Source organism: Talpa occidentalis, unplaced genomic scaffold (assembly GCF_014898055.3).
Source record: "Talpa occidentalis isolate TD23 unplaced genomic scaffold, MPIMG_talOcc4v2.1 talOcc4.8, whole genome shotgun sequence".
Classification (NCBI taxonomy): Eukaryota; Metazoa; Chordata; class Mammalia; order Eulipotyphla; family Talpidae; genus Talpa; species Talpa occidentalis.
This window is the reverse complement of record NW_023605194.1, coordinates 21,485,560-21,502,602: the sequence shown is the minus strand read 5'-3', so window position 1 is coordinate 21,502,602 and position 17,043 is coordinate 21,485,560. Positions and strand designations below refer to the sequence as shown.

Sequence of the window (17,043 nt, the reverse complement as noted above, 5' to 3'; positions counted from 1 at the left end):
CTGTACCCCTGTTCTTGTATGCATGAATAAATAAAAAATAAATGTTTAAAAAAATAAAAACACAATGGATGTTGGAATTTATAAAAAAAAAATCATAAACAGGCCTCCCTGATGACACAGGAGTTAAGTCTCAGTGCTCCTAAGTTATGGCCAGCCACTGCGGCTGAGTTCGATCCCTGGCCAGGGAGCTGACCCACATGGCACAGCAGACCTCTCCTATCTCTCCCACTGCTCCCCTAAGCAGTGTATTTCAGTAGATCCACCTGTTCTGCTCCCTACTCTGTCTCTGGTGAATCATCTCACCCCCTGCACCTATGGCCTGCACCGCAGTTCTTATATGCTTATCTTTAAAAAAATATCATAACGGGGCCTCCCCGGTGGCGCAGCGGTTGAGCGCTGGGTTGCGAAGCTGCCCGCAGTCTCTGCAGCGCCGGTTTGATCCCCAGCTGCTCCCTGGCCACGGAGGAGGGTCCCACATGGTGCGCAGACCCTTCCTGCCGCCCGCTGCTCCCCTCAGCAGTGTACTTCGGTCCTTCTGCCTGCTCTGCTCCCCGCTCTGGCTCTGGTGAGTTCTCTCACCCTCCCGTGCTTCTGACTGTGTCCAGTGCTTGCATAGATAAATAAATAAATCTTTAAATAAATAAAATCAATTACTCTTTAAAAAAAAAAATCATAACGGGCCTCCCCTGGTGGCACAGTGGTTGAGCGCTGGGCTGCGAAACTGCCCGCAGCCTCTGTAGCGCCGGTTCGATCCCTGGCCCCGGCGAGGGTCCCACATGGCGCGCAGACCTCTCCTCCCGCCCGCTGCTCCCCTCAGCAGTGTACTTCGTCTGTCTGCCTGTTCTGCTCCCTGCTCTGGCTCTGGTGAATTCTCTCACCCTCCTGCACGTCTGACTGTACCCAGTGCTTGTATAAATAAATAAATATTTAAAAAAAATAAAAAAAATCATAACCCAGAGATATACATTAAATTATTATAATTTTGTAGATTCTTTATGCTTATCTATAGAAAGGCTAAATAGATAAAAATCATTAGGATCCTTCTAATTATCTAGTATGCCTGACAAACTACCCTAAAATTTAGTAGTTTATAACTACAAAACCCAGTTATTTACTGAGCCCTACAAGTGCTTTAATGCTTGGTAAAAAATTTGCTATCCCACCCAGTTTTGGAACTGCCCTCGAACACGGAGAAGTATTTGTTATCTAATTTCAGTGACTTGTAGGTAAAACATTAGCTGTTGCCTCCTATATATTAGTACACATGGCTGATAGTGTCTTATTCCTTGGTGAGGACATGTAACCCATGTGTCTGGCACATGAGGATTCATGAACAAATGAATTAAATGGTGGCGCCTTTTTTTTTGGACCTGAATTCTTAACACCGATTTCTGGTTTTGCCCACTTAGGTATTTGGCTCGAGTAGGGGATCTTGAAGCTACTGACACTGAAGACCCAAATCTCAGTTATGGACTTGTGGTAGACTGTGGCAGCAGTGGCTCCCGGATTTTTGTTTATTTCTGGCCTAGACATAATGGCAACCCCCATGACTTGCTGGACATCAAACAGATGAGAGACCGCAACAGCCAACCAGTGGTTAAAAAAATCAAGCCAGGTACTGACCAGTGTATTTCAGTATGGACTGCTTTTGTTGCTATAGGCATAAGAGAGGAGGGGAGGAGAGAGAGGGAGGGAGGGGAGAAAAGGGAGAAAGTTATTTTCTTCTTGAGATTCTGGATAATGGGAGGGTTATCTTACTCACTGCCACCCCCCTCTTTAGGACCGTAAGCAGAATCTTGTAGAGTATCAGTTTTCTATATGATCAGATTTTTTTTTAAAGATTTATTTATTTATTTATACAAGAACCAGGGTACAGGCCAGATGCGCGGGAGAGTGAGAGGATTTACCAGAGACAGAGCAGGGAACAGAACAGGCAGACTGACGAAATACACTGCTGAGGGGAGCAGCGGACAAGACAGGAGAGGTCTGCCGCACCATGTGGGACCCTCACTGGCCACCTGGGATCGAACCAGCACTGCAGAGGCTGCAGACAGCTTCACAGCACTGCGCTCAACCACCTGTGCCACCAGGGGAGGCCCTATGTGATCAGATCTTTAAAGGAAGTATTTTCTTTTACTTAAGGAATCTCCGCAATGGCAGACACTCCAGAACATGCCAGCGATTACCTTCGTCCTCTGTTGAGCTTTGCTGCTGCTCATGTGCCTGTGAAGAAGCACAAGGAGACCCCCCTTTATATACTTTGCACAGCAGGCATGAGACTTCTCCCCGAGAGGTAAGATGCAGGGTCTAAGAAACACAGGAGAATGGGTGGCTCCAGAGTTGAAAGCCTGATTCCATGCATTGTCCTCTGTGGTGCCCTGACCTGAAGGTGAGTATACCACACAGCGTGGACAGGTGGCACTAACAGACTCCTTGCTCAAAAATAGGCCAGTTGCTCCTCCATGTGCGTAATAAGTCATTCATGCCTTCATGTCATTTGTTTCTTTGGGATCAGTCTCTCTGTGCGATGTTTGTAATGATTTTAAGTGTTGATTGAGGGCTGGGAGCAGTGGTGATGCTGATAAATTTGGAGCGTGAGGCACCTAGAGGGGGAGCTTAATTATGGAAGGGTTTTAGGAAGGTACACTGAGAGACTGGGTACTTGTGGGGCTAGTAGGGAAGCTGCTTTTTCTCTAAGTTTGTCTGGCTTCTTGGTGATTGTTGGTGTTATTTGCAAAGCAGTCTCCATTATTTTTAGACCAATATGTCAGCCCAGCCAATCAAGTCTTTTCCACTTGACCCTGGCAGTCAGCCTGGCATCTTGCCACCTGACCCCTCTTCTTTCTTTCCTTTGGCTTCTGCACACAGTTGCCGGTGTGCTGTCTAGCTTGCTGTTGAAAAGTGGGTGTTTTTATAAAGCCATTGGCCAACAGGAGAGGCACCTTGCTCCTTTTCTCATATATCTCTATATTTTTTTGTCTTCATGCCTATATATACCTATATATTTTGTCTTATATATAATATTTTTGTTTTGTTTTTACTTTCTTTTTAAGAAAACCAAACCTCAAATGTTGCAACTGCAACCTTACACCATTAAAGAAACCTTAAATGTAAACAAACAAAAAACCTTGCCATCCTACTACCTTCTCAAAACTGGTTGATTCAGTGGCATTTTCTTCTTTCTACATCTGTATGTCATCTCCATGAATTTGCAGTCACATAGCTCACACAGTTTAGCATTTTTGTTTTTGACATGAGTAATACTCGGGTCCAGAATCTTGGAAAGCCTGGGATGACACAGGTGGTGCCACCCTCCTGGGTCTGTGAGTAGCCTGAGGTCTCAGGACCAAGGAAGCAGCAAGTACCAGAGGCAAAGCTGACCTGGGGTTCAGAAAGACGGAGTCAGTCAGCAGGGTGGGTGCAGGAGCCAGGTCAGCAGCCTACCACATTTGCTGCGTCTGGAGCAGAGGCGAGGATTGCCTCATTTCCTGGCACTGTCCAGCATTGCCTCTGTCATGTTCCTGCTCAACCAAAATCCACCTCGTAACTCTGCCCCATTTGTTTAAGATAATTGCTATCAACGAGGAAGCTCTGGTTATTAATTTTTATTTTGTCTTAAGAATTTTGCAAGAACTTGACTTTTCATTGTATTCTGAACACCTCTCTTAATAACACCTTGCTGTATCCTGTGCTAATGAAATCACTGCTGCCTCTAAGGCAACTGTAGTGGTTGGCATAAGCCTGACTATCTTTTTTTTTTCTTTTTTTTTAAGATTTATTTATTTATTTATACAAGCACTGGGTACAGTCAGAAGCGCGGGAGGGTGAGAGAATTCACCAGAGCCAGAGCGGGTTGCAGAGCAGGCAGAAGGACCGAAGTACACTGCTGAGGGGAGCAGCGGGCGGCAGGAGAGGTCTGCGTGCCATGTGGGACCCTCCTCCAGTGGCCGGGGAGCAGCCAGGGATCGAACCAGCGCTGCAGAGGCTGCGGGCAGCTTCGCAACCCAGAGCTCAACCGCTGCGCCACCGGGGAGGCCCAAGCCTGACTATCTTTGCAAAGACCTGTTTTGTATAATTAGTGCTTGGCTAATTTATTTGCAATTGTGAGCAATATTCAAAATGGTTTTGAATCATTGTGTTTTGAATTTATTAGCACTAGGTCGTATTTCTTTGCCAAAGGCCTGGATTAACAGAGTTTGTTCCACCTCCTTTTTATTTTGTAATGGGAAAAAATCCTAAAAAGTTACAAAGGTAATCCATACAAGGTGCTTTTTAAGAAAAAAAAAAATTTTTTTATATGGGGAATTTCAAGTGTATATAAAAGTAGAGAATGAAGTAATGAATTAGCTACCCAGCTTTTTATAATGCCAATGTTTTGCTCTTAAAAGTTTTTTGTAACAGGGCCTCCCTGGTGGCGCAGCGGTTGAGCGCTGGGTTGCGAAGCTGCCTGCAGCCTCTGCAGCGCCGGTTTGATCCCCGGCTGCTCCCCGGCCACCGGAGGAGGGTCCCCCATGGCGCGCAGACCTCTCCTGCCGCCCGCTGCTCCCCTCAGCAGTGTACTTCAGTCCTTCTGCCTGCTGTTCTCCCCGCTCTGGCTCTGGTGAATTCTCTCACCCTCCCGCACTTCTGACTGTACCCAGTGCATGTATAAAACAAACAAACAAACAAATAAATAAATAAAACATGCCTCTATTAAAAAAAAAAAAAAGCTTTCCTTAAAAGTTTTTTGTAAAACTTTTAAGATTTGAATCAAACAAATCAATTCAATTAAAACAAGATTGAATTTTAGAAAATGAGAGTTCTATCTTCTGTACAGTATGTGAAGTGTTTTGTTTTAACATGAATTGGGATTTAACAGTACATGTAGCTATAAGTTGACCTCATTTCTTTTATCATCAGTATAGTGTTACCATTCATTGTGTGGATATACGGTAAATTGTTTAACCAATTCCTTCTAGCATATGTTTAGGTTATTTCTGGGTTTTCATTGTTATAAATGATGCTGCAGTATTCTTCTTCTTTGTATTTTTTATCTGATGATTTCTGTGCAACAGATTTCTAGAAATGTAATAGGTTGGTTTAAGGTTATGTACATTAAAAAATTTCGATATATAATCCTGGATTGCCCTTTGGAAACATTGTACCCATAACTTATATTCCAAATAGCAATGCATGTTGGCATCTGTTCTTCCATATTGTCACTAAAACCAGCAAGCCTTCTTTTTTTTTTTTTAGTTTAGAAGTATATCCAATAGGGTGTTCTCCATGCATGAATTTAATATATCTAACAATGAATTTTTTTACAAACTATACTTGGCATTATGTTGGAAGATTATTATTTTGAAGTGCTAAGAACTCTCTTCACTAAGTCATGCTGACAACTGTCTGAACTAGTAGAATAGTTTGATAGTAAATAATTTGAAAGATCCCAAGTCATTGATCATATTTTTAACCATAATTTTCTCTGAATTTATATGATTACTTCTGACTTTGCTTCTTTGCTTTTCTTTGTCTGATAATATTGATAACATAAAATTTTAAAGGAAAAATAACCCTGTAGATACTAAGCTCCAAACATTGTTATGACCTTTGGATTTGATCCTGATCTGGGTTTTTCAAGTAATAATCCATTTATATAAAGAAAAAAAAATAACCCTTGGAATATGAAAAAGGAGATTAAAAAATTAATTGTTAGCTTATATAAAGGATTATATAAAAATTTATGGACCTCACAGTGCTTCTTGTGTGATGACATAAGACGTTGTTTCTGTATCGTGTGAGAGTGAGAATGAGATTGTGTTCCTCAGTTAACAGCTACCTTTCACAGTAGTGAGGAATAATGTAATTATACTGATTTTATAGATCATAAAACCGTGCTTCAGTTTCCTGTGACTTATTCATACTCAACCCATGAGAGACTTGAAACCACAGTCTTATCTTTTCACACCCTTGTATTATAACATTGTATAAAAGGAAAGTAGTATCATATTGGCTTTCAAGTGGGAAGCTGTGCTTGGAGCAGTTTAAACCTTTGGAGTCACAGTGGGTACGAAGGAGAAACAGGTGGATAAGTGGATGGGAAGGTGGGGGATAGGTAGGTGAAGAGTAAGGTTATAACAGGCTAAGTAGAAAGTCAAGTTAAAGCTGTTTGTGAGAAGAGAGTTTAATGACTAACTTCTGGATTTTTTTCTTCTTTCTTGTAGGAAGCAGTTGGCTATCTTAACTGATTTAGTGAAAGATTTACCCCTGGAGTTTGACTTCCTCTTTTCTCAGTCTCAGGCAGAAGTGATCTCTGGGAAGCAGGAAGGTACTGACTGGGCCTTGGGGGTCTTTCTCACTAGTGTTGAGGGGTGTTTTATTATCTGATTTTTATTTTTCTAAAGTACTTCTCTTGATCCTGCTATACAGTTTGATTATTGTATATCCTGCATTGGACCTGTTTTAGAATGATGCTTCTAGAAGTCATACTTTTATATCTGTTTTTATTTTGTCCTATGTGTTAATATTTTATATTATTTTATAAGAATATGTTAATATTCAGTGGTGAATCATAATGGATCTTTAGCTAGCCATAGTTTTGCAAACATACATACATCTAGGAGTTGTACTGAGTTTGCCAAATTAAATTGTAAATCAAATGATTAAAATAAGGGGGCACTTTAATTTTAGGGTATAGTCAGGATAAGTTACTTTTGTTCTGGGCTCTTTCTATATTGTAGTTACTATGCAATGTTGATACTTTCTTTTTTTTTAAAATTTATTTATGCATACAAGAAGTGGGGTACAGACCAGAGGTGTGGGGGGAGGTGTGAAGATTCATCAGAGACAGAGTGGGAAACAGAACAGGCAGATCTACTGAAATACACTGTTGAGGAGAGCAGCAGGCAAGACAGGAGAGGTCTGCTTCGCAATGTGGGTTTCTCCCTGGCCAGCTGGGGATCGAACTCTTGCTGCAGAAGCTACGGATTGCTTCACAGTGTGGTGCTTAACCCCTTGTGCCACCAGGGAGGCCCAATATTGATACTTTCTTAAAAGCTCACCCAATTGGGTTTGTAGTTTTGGGATAGATTTGAAAATGTCTTCTGTGATCCAAGTGTGATCCACATGATGAAATATGTTCCTGTTTTGTAAAAAAAGATCTTTTATGTTCACTAGTTATAGTACACATACGGGAAAAGACTTACCTCTTTGAATTGCAGTGTTGCTTTTTTCAGTCCTGAAGTTTCCACTTCGTTCTTTTTTATACTCTAATTCTTCAATGAGACTGTGTCTTTCCAGTCATTGTAACACTGTTCTTGTTTTGTCATTTTGTAGCTGTTTCAGTATTTTGGCTCATTTCAGCATCTCTGTCCCTTCAGGGTTGGCACCTTTAGGTCATCTATTCCCTTGTGAGCTGAGAATTTCCAGGAATTGTATTGTATCCTGGACATTTTGAATAATATGTCATGAGACGCTGGGTCTTACATCAACCATAAGGAGGATATTGATTTGTATATTCTGGCTGACAGCTGGCCTGGTTAAGTTCAGGCCTTGAGTTCAGGCTTGTCTTCCTTCAGTGGACTGTGATTCTGTTACACTTTGGATTTGTCCCATGTTGCCAATCAGGACCCTTGGCAGGTTCCAGCCATCCAGATGGGACTTCCAGCTCATAGTTCAGTTCTCAGAACCTTTAACATATCATTCAGGCTAGATCCATGCATGGGTAGCTTAGAAGGGACCCCAGGAGTTCATACATCACTTTATTACCTCCTCTCCACAGTCTCCCCAAGATTTTCTGGTTTCTCAGGTCCTTTTTTATGGTCCTCTGGTCAGAAAGCCAGAGCTCTAATTTGTACACTCTGCCATGCATTTCCATGACTATGTGGTACCAGGACCAAGTGGGAGAGGGCACAGGGAGAAACAAAAGCATTAGGCACTTGCCCCAACTCTTGAGGCTCTAGCTCCTCTGGTCAGAGAGGATTTATATCCCTCAGAGTTGTAGGCACCTCCCAATCTCCACCTCCCCTGCTGCAGGCTCGCTTAGTAGGAGAGAACAAGATAAATGGGGGGAAAGCAAGGGGTTTCTTGTTTCCCCCACTCTCTGAACCTTCAGGGCTCTGCTCCCTTGGAACAGAAAACAAGGTCTTAAAGTTCTTTCTGTCTACACCTGTCTTGGACCACTTGGTCCAGACCAGGCAAGATTTGAAGGAGGGAAAAGTGGGAAACTCACTATTGGCTTGGTCATTCTTTAACTTCTGATCTCTGTGCCAGTGTGCCCAATATCATCCTCTTTCAGCATCCTCAGGAGGGAGCACACACGTCCCCTCCTGTATCTATCATTGCATCGGTGGGGAGACGCTGTGGGGCGTGCTGCTTATCCCATCCTGCCCAGCAGCAGAGTGCCATGATTTCCATTGTTTGACATTTGTTTCTATTAATTCTTGTTCATTGTAAGGGATTTAGAAAATGCAAATAGTTTTCAAAGGGAAAAACATCACATAAATGATTCATAAAATCATTTATGAATTTAGATTCATACACTGAGAGTGTGGAGTAAAATATTATCATCACTTTTTTTTTTTTTTCCCCAAGAAAAGGAGCGGGAGAGCAGGCCTGGGGAGTGGGGCCTGTAAGGTACAGCTGAAGAGAATTCAGCGAAGGTTTTTGTATTTCTCTGCTTAGGGGTTTATGCATGGATTGGAATCAACTTCGTTTTGGGGAGATTTGACCATGAGGATGGTGAGTAATTATTACCTTCTTAGGACAATTCTTTAACTAAGGGCTGAAGGTTTAAGTTGCATGTAAGTGCTAATTTCGAGTGGTTTTGCTTACTTTTTAAATATTTATGTTGTTTCATTTTCCAGTCCTAATTTTCTTTTTAACTTTTTAACATGGGCAGTTCCAAAAATTTACAAAAGTAAATAATAAATGAACCTGTGCAAACCCATTAGCCACAATCAACACAGATTTTAATCCTATTTTCTTTTTAGAAATAAGCCCCAGACATGTCTTTTTATCTTCATGTACTTTGGTATTATTTCTAACAGACACTGATTATTAATATAATCAGTGAACATAAAACAAAACAAAATACGTTTCCACTATGCTATTTTTAAATTTAACGGAACTAGCAATTTATAATATCATGTATTAACTGTCTGCCCAGTAGATACTTTCCTCAAGAATACTCATGTGTAGTTGTTTTATTCAAATCAGATTCTAAGCAAGGATCACAAATTTTGTTTGATTATTATGTCTCTTTAAATCTATAATATTCAAGAGTTAATTTTACCTCCATCTCTTTTTCTTCAAACTAGTCATTAAAAAAGTGAAAAAAAAAACCTCATCTCTTGATCAGATGATTTTGCCACATTCTGGATTTGTATGACTGTATCTTTGTGGGTCTGTAACATGGTTTAATACCACCTCGCAGTTTGGGTACTCACATTATGCCATCATTGGTCAGCGAGGAGCACCTACAGATTGCCTCTCGTGCCCTTTTAACATGACCCCATCTATAGTCTTACATTTCTCTTGCTCTTTGGCACACCAAGGCATTCATGTTCCTCTTGTGTATCTTTTCTGTCCTCGACCTGGTCTTAGCCAAGTTTTCAAAGAGCCCAGGTTTCTTTTAGTGGAAAATGATATTTTGAGATGTGGTCTAGATACCAGCGTGCTCATTGCTGTTGGTTTACCATTGCTTCTAGACCTTTTCAATGGGCAGAACTAGGAAATATGTATTTTTAGAAAAATGAAACTAAATCATTTATTCATATTGGTATTTCCAAGTCATATTTAAGATCATAAGGTTATTGCTTAATTTCTTGGTTTTATACCTATATATATCCTTTTTTTCTCTTTGCTGAGTATTCTAAAGTTACTAACAAATATTTATTTGCTTTATTCTATGTATATGTTTAATGGTTTTTAAAAATAATACCAGTATTATTACCAATAAAACTACTAGACACTGGTTTAAGATATTTGTTTCCTTTCCACTAAGATATATTCTACAAGACATATAGTCACAAGTCCATGTTTAAGTCACTTGAACTAATTCTCGGTAACACATAGTTGATACAATTAGTATCTCTCAGTTTGTTTTCGATTTTTTTAAGGGATTGCTCTTTTTCTTTTTTGACTTAAAATTTTATTTTTAATTACTAGATCCTTTCTATTCCCTTATTTACAATCAGAATCAGATGCTGAAGCTCCCCAGGAATTGGCATCAGGACGCAGACGGACAGTGGGGATCCTGGATATGGGAGGAGCCTCTCTCCAAATTGCTTATGAAGTTCCTACCTCAACCACTGTCCTTCCTCCAAAGCAGGTATTTTACCTTTTAGGGAATGTCAGTTGCTAGGAATGCAACCATTTGAGAAGGAAGGACACAGACTTTGGACTTAGAACAACTCATCTGTGTCCAAGTAGTTTTTCCGATGCTTGCTAGCTTGTGTTTCCTAAGTAGGCTGCCTCTCAGAATCTTAGTTTCTTCATATGTAAAAAGTGAAGAATAACAGTATTTGCTTCATAAAGTTGTAAGGATGAAACAACACCAGGAGTATAAAGCATTAAACAAATGAACCCACGGGTAATAAATGTTTAATACACTTTAGCAATTATAGTTATACGGCCTACCACCTAGGATTGCCTAAGGACTACACATGATAATGCACGTAATGGCAGAGCAGCGTATTTGACACAACATTTGACACATCCTTGTTCCTGAACACTGTTAATGAACATTGTTATTCCCTTTCCTTCCTGATGATTCCATTCTTGTGCTTCTAATATTTCTTTCTTGACTAGAATGCATTTTGAGGGCAAAATTTCATCATAGAGACTAAAAAGAAATACTGACATTTTGAGTGCCTACGACGTGCAAGGAATAAGACATGTTAAACTGCCCCAAAATCTTGTTACCATCAGCATACACAGCTTGTTGCCAGGAAACTGTGACTGCCACAACCTAATGTGAACCAGGGGTGATCGTGCTGTAGCATGTGTCAGCACTTCATTCTTTTTTATGACTGAGCAACAATCATCTTATTTGTGTTTGTCAGTGAATGGATATTTAGGGTATTTCCAGTTTTTGCCCATTAAGGATAATGCTGTTATGAACATTCATAGGAACTAAGTTTTCTGTTCTCCTGCATATATGTATAAGAGTGGAATTGCGGGGCAAGATAGCATCTTTGTAAATTAAATGTAAATACATTCCAAACGATAATCCCATTTTGCAGCCATACATACTAACAAATATTATACATTAAGCATGATAGCAGGGTTACCCATGAGTGGTGATGGCTATTGGAATATGAGGGTAAAAGGAAATAAAACAAAAATGAGACTTGACCATCTACCTGGGCCAGGAACTGAGGGGTATGATTGATTCCATCTCTGGAATCAATTGAGCCCAAACAAAGCACCTTCTCACTGGAGGTGCAGTAGTATCGAGCTTTACCAGCCCCCAAATCTGTCACAGCAAAGGGTAGAGCTACTCGAATAGCTTTAGCAAAAGCCATAGAATAGTTTTCATGATTATCTTCCTTAAAATTTCTAATCAAAGCATGTTTTTTCTGGTTATGAAAAAGAACGTTCCAGTGTTAGAGAACTGGCAAATCAGAAAATAGCATCTGTAATGATTTGCCTTCTACATAATTTACAGACAGGGTTTTGGTCTCTTAATTTGGTATTTAGTCTCTGGCTTATTCTTTTGTGTGCAGTCTTATTTTATGTCTTTGGCTTTGCTTGATAATACTATGAAGATAAAAGCACCCACCAAGGTATTTACAGGAGTGTCATAGCAAAGGAAGGCTGGTGTATTAGCAATGTCATTGCTTCCCAGAAATCAGCTAACTTTTACTTTTTTCTTTGTTCCTTGTTTACAGGAAGAAGCTGCGAAGATCTTGCTGGCTGAGTTCAACCTGGGCTGTGATGCACAGCACACAGAACATGTGTATAGGGTTTATGTCACCACCTTCCTGGGTTTTGGGGGCAACTATGCCCGGCAGCGCTATGAAGACCTTGTGCTGAATGAAACTCTTAGCAAGAACAGGTACATTGGATATGACTTCTGTGTTTCTGAAATAGAATGTCATCAGGCTACAGATATCAGGAAGAAATAGTCACATCCTATTAAGATAAATGTGTTCTTCTTCCTCCTCCTTCCTGAACACCTCTGCTTGGGCAGGTAGCATCTCTTAGAGAACCTATTAAGACAATTAGCTGCTGTAGAGAAGTTATTACAAATAGGACATACCATACCTCTTCAAATTAGTATTTCTGGGGGAAAAAAAGGGGGGGGTAACAATTTCTTACCTGATCTGGGTGCAAGTGAGTTCTGAGCCTTGTTGTAAGAACTCATATCAAAAGTACAGCAGCTTATTGTGATAACCTCTTGCCATGTCCCACTTCAGACATGATGGGATCAAGTCAGGTGAATTTAGTGCTGGTTTAAAATGTGCAGTAGAACGTAGCTTAGCACCTGCTTCTGCGTGGAAGTGTCAAGATATGTTTGTTGGCTTACAGTGAAGTTGTGTGTTTTGAGGAAGTCAGGTTCCACATAAAAATGAGACACATGCTTAGTCAGAATTAACCTTTGAATTAATCTCTCAGCCAGTCCAGTGTTTCTCCAGCTGCACTGATCACTGATGCTTCTACTTGGGTACCATGTGAAGTTGTTTGGCCGTAATAGTCCTGGGGCTTTTGTTTTTCAGTATTTAAACTTATGTTATTGGGCACATTGAAGGAAAGTAGTATAGACTGCAGAGTTCGCCACCATAAAATTGTTACCCTCCCCCCTTTTTTTTTCATAAATACTAATTTGAAGAGGTATGGTATGTCCTATTTGTAGTAATTTCCCTGCAGCATTTAATTGTCTTACAGGAGCATGTAAAAGAAAAAATTTTCTCCGAAGTTTTGTTTTTCTAGTCTCAACTACTAAGGGTTAGGGTGCTTTGGGAGATGCACCCTAGATGACTGATGCATGCATTAAAACCAAGCACTGTGTTGGGATTCTGAGAACACTCTCAAACCCACATAAATGCTGCTTGGGTTGTGGTGCTCAGGCCACTCCCGCCGGTCCTGGGGCATCTGAAGAACAGTTACTATGAACATTTCCCATGATTTTGTTCTGTGCCTTTTTAATTTCAAGCTTCTTGTTACTTCCTTTTCCATTTTCTTTCTTTGTTGTTCTCTGCTTCTTTTTTACCCTTCTGTCTTCTATTCTCTGCAGAACAGAGCTCACCAGCCTGTAAATTCTCCCTGTGCACTGATTTTTCTTGCTGTGTAGCCAAGTCACCTAATTCAGATGAATTATTCATCTGTGTAGCCGCTGCTCTCTAGAGAAACCTGTGCTTCCTGAGATGTCAAAATTTGATGGTTCTCTCGTCTCAGTAACGATTTGCTCTTTTCCTTACAGTTGGTGTCACACCTTAAAATAGGTTCCCCAAAGCATTTTGTTGTGTTGCTACATTTCCATCCCCTTCACACTGTGGGTGCATCTTCCTCCCAGGAAGTCCACTCTTTCACCTCTGTCTGTGTAGGAGCTGATGAAGACTTAGTTGCAGTTGGCAAAGTTATTTTATCTCCACTTAATTTCCATTATTGGCCAGCTCTGTGTATTTACCTCTTGTTTGATGAGAGTACTGTTGCTTGGTGAGCACAGACTTTTAAAAAAACAGAACTGTGTGACAGCCATGGTGGAAATCAAAACCTACTACCCCGCCCAGCTCTGCTCCGAGCCTGGCTTGTTCTCTGTCACTATGCCCGTCACTGCCACCTCAGCCCCGCCAGGCCCCCTCCCTGAGAGACTCCCAGCCTTTACAACTCCACTTCCTCCAGTTGGTTTTTACAACATTGGAACTACAGTCAGCCTGGTGAGATCTTTATACTTCTAAGAGGCAAATGGGAATAAAGAATGGAGAACCGCAGATCCAAATACCCAGTTTCATCAGACGCTGGGAAATACCATTGTTGACTATAAAGTTGAATAGTTGATCACAGCCACATTTTCTCTTTCTTTTCTTTCGTCTTTGGGCTAACTTGAATTTGCTTCAGTAAAATCACTGCATGTAATACTCCGCTCTTGCCTCTAGGTGTGTCATGTAAGATGATGAGGTATCTGTGCGGCACTTTCTTAGACCAGGTTTCTTAAATTAGATGCTGCTTAGTGAAGGTGGGTACAGTAGTGATGTATTTTGTCTTATGTTCTGGTCATTGTGACAGGCTGCTGGGCCAGAAGACAGGTCTGAGTCCTGACAACCCATTCCTGGACCCCTGCCTGCCTGTGGGGCTCACAGATGTGGTGCAGAGGAACAGCCAGATCCTGCACATCCGTGGGAAAGGGGACTGGGCCACCTGTGGGGCGATGCTGAGCCCCCTGCTGGCTCGCCCCAACACCAGCCAGGCCTCCATGAATGGCATCTACCAGTCGCCCATCGACTTCAACAACAGCGAGTTCTACGGTTTCTCCGAGTTTTTTTACTGCACAGAGGACGTGCTGCGCATCGGTGGCCGCTACCACGGGCCGACGTTTGCCAAGGCCGCTCAGGTAAGTTCATGATAAAGACGAGCCGTGCCAGCGGCAGCCATTTATTGGGCACCTAACTTGTGCCAGACACTGTACAAAGGCCTTTCAGTGCATGAGCTCACTGGGTCCTTCTCAGGAGCCCTGAGGTCCCATTATATAAATGATGAAGTGAACTTTGAGAAGTTAAAGAACCTTCCAAGTAATAAAACCCAGCTTTCCCGTCACCCAAATCATCACCTAAGTCCAAAATTGCTGTGGTAGCTAGTGGTATTTCCTCGAACTTTCCAATATTCTTGTTTTAATGTTTGTGGCCAAAAAGTGGCATCTCCAGCTATTCTTCCCTGCACTGGGTGTTCCCATGTGTAAGGACTTTAGGAGACAATGTCATACAGGTGCATCAGTTCACTTTCACTGTCTTGGTTTGTGCTATTAAGAGGCCAAAGTGGAATGATATGGAATATTAGGAAAATGTTACAAAAAGCAGTGATAGTGGCAGCAATGTTTAAGTTTTTAAATGCAGAGAAAGGAAGAATTCACTTAGAATATATATGAGTCTTAAGCATCTTATAAGCCAAAGTCATTAGTTACCTGGACAGGCAAAAGTTCAGCTAGCTTTTCAGATGTTAATTTAGATTCATCTCTTGGAGTTGTTACATACATATAATATCTCTGATCAGAGTAAATTATGGGAAGAATCTGTCCTCTCAAACATTTTATGTTTTACTTTCTGCTTTCTCAAAATTCTGTAGGGTTCTTTTGGTGGAAGACTTCCAATAGAATAATATTAGCAGTATGTGTAGTGTTCTGTTCCCCTAAAGGCAAGACCTTAGAAATATTGAGAATACCTGGTTTGTATTTGCTCTTTTCAGGAATACCCTCATCTCCACTTTTCGGCATCCAGCGCTCCCTAACTCCACAACCTGACTCTTCCTTTCATTTTAAAACTTTAAGTTCTAATTCCTTAAGCCCCAAAGGGCTTAAGTTATTGTTTCCCCAAGTCCCTATTGGTTTAATATGTTGTCTTCCTTGGGTAAAAGAGATGATTTTGTTCCCTTTTTTTTTTTAACTTTGACTCCAGCGTTATCTTCCCAGCAACACCTTCTCCAGCCACCCAATATGAAATTGTAACCCTCCCCAGTATTACCTATTCCCTTTCCTGCTTTGTTTTTTGCCCATGAACATTTATATCACCTTACACACTTTGTGTGTGTATGTGTGCATACGCACATGCTTTTGGTTATTGTCTGCCTTCCACCACTAGAATATAAACTTCACGGTGACAGAACTTTTCATCTGTTTCATTCACTGCTAGATCCCCCTGTCAGTAAGAATAGGAGCTGGCACATGGTAGACATTCAGGAAATGTTAGTTTATTGAATAAACCGAAAGGAATGATTTCTTTGGTGAGAATCATAATGTGGGGACAGGCCAAGAATAGATCTTTGACAATTCTGTTCCATCTGCTTTGTCTGCTCCTGTCTGCCTATGTAGAGTAGAATGAGCTCTGGTTGTCTTTTGATGTGGCTAGTTCTGTCCTCAACCTACCCTTCTCTGAAGTCAGGTGTAGGGTAAGATAAAAAATATCAGGCTTTTCTGCCCTCCCGCCATTAGGATTAATGAAAGATACTTGCCTAATGGTGGGCACCTGGAGTAGGGTATGGGCATATGTAAATGGGATTCATCTGAGCTAAGGCTGGGCTTATGAGGGTGGTGTCACGGGGATGCCAGAAGAAGCAGAGAAGCAGGAGAAGCACCACGAGAGCAGCAGAGACCACCAGAGAACACCAGAGAGCCCAGAAAGAGTGAAGACTTGCTGGGGTCGTGGAGGCTTGCCAGCTTCTTGGCCCCCTAGCACCCCTGCCTGCTCTGTACCCAGTAAAATCCCAATAAAAGCCTGCAAAAGCCACTGAGGGCTCCAGCACTCTCTCCTCCTTCACCCGTCTGCTCAGGTCATCAAGAACCTGCTCCGTGCCATCCTGCCCTTATGTCAGGTCAACGTTATACTAGAGCCAAAGGTGATGGGAATAGAGTCACCCCGAGGTCTGAGTTCTGGGACTTGCATTTTACAGGCCCTGTCACAGCCGTTGAAAACACCATTTCTGTTTTCCTTTGTCAACTAGTAGCCCACAATTAACTTTAGAAATGGAACAGCTGGGGCTGTGGGGGAGTTACCAGGTTTGCCTGCAGCTTCAAGTTGCCTCTCTGGCTGTTCCAGGATTACTGTGGCATGGCTTGGTCAGTGCTAACGCAGAGATTCAAGAACGGCCTCTTTTCATCGCATGCAGATGAACATCGACTCAAGTAAGCAACTTCCTTTTCTCCCTTAGATGTGGCCTTAAAATGTGGATAAGAATTAACAATGATATAAGAAAATAAACAAAATGTGGATGACAGATTACAAAGGAGACAGGGTCAGCAATAATACAGACTGGATTTTATACTAAAGGATAATTTGATTATTTCAGATTTTGATTTTTTTTGAGGAGTATGGGTCCAAATAGTGAGACTATTTTAGCAAAGCCAAAGGAACC

General features: G+C 41.4%; 1 protein-coding gene across 2 annotated transcripts in view; it reads left to right on the top strand.

Annotated features, from left to right (window-relative positions):
- Positions 1-17,043, top strand: part of ENTPD7 (ectonucleoside triphosphate diphosphohydrolase 7) — a 56,210-nt gene that overhangs the window by 30,897 nt on the left and 8,270 nt on the right. For both annotated transcript variants that reach the window (XM_037495739.2, XM_037495737.2), the window contains exons 4-11: positions 1,410-1,615; positions 2,143-2,293; positions 6,204-6,307; positions 8,662-8,718; positions 10,176-10,309; positions 11,871-12,037; positions 14,209-14,533; positions 16,728-16,813. In XM_037495739.2, coding sequence (XP_037351636.1) covers positions 1,410-1,615; positions 2,143-2,293; positions 6,204-6,307; positions 8,662-8,718; positions 10,176-10,309; positions 11,871-12,037; positions 14,209-14,533; positions 16,728-16,813 — 1,230 coding nt within the window. The remainder of the gene's footprint in view (positions 1-1,409; positions 1,616-2,142; positions 2,294-6,203; positions 6,308-8,661; positions 8,719-10,175; positions 10,310-11,870; positions 12,038-14,208; positions 14,534-16,727; positions 16,814-17,043) is intronic.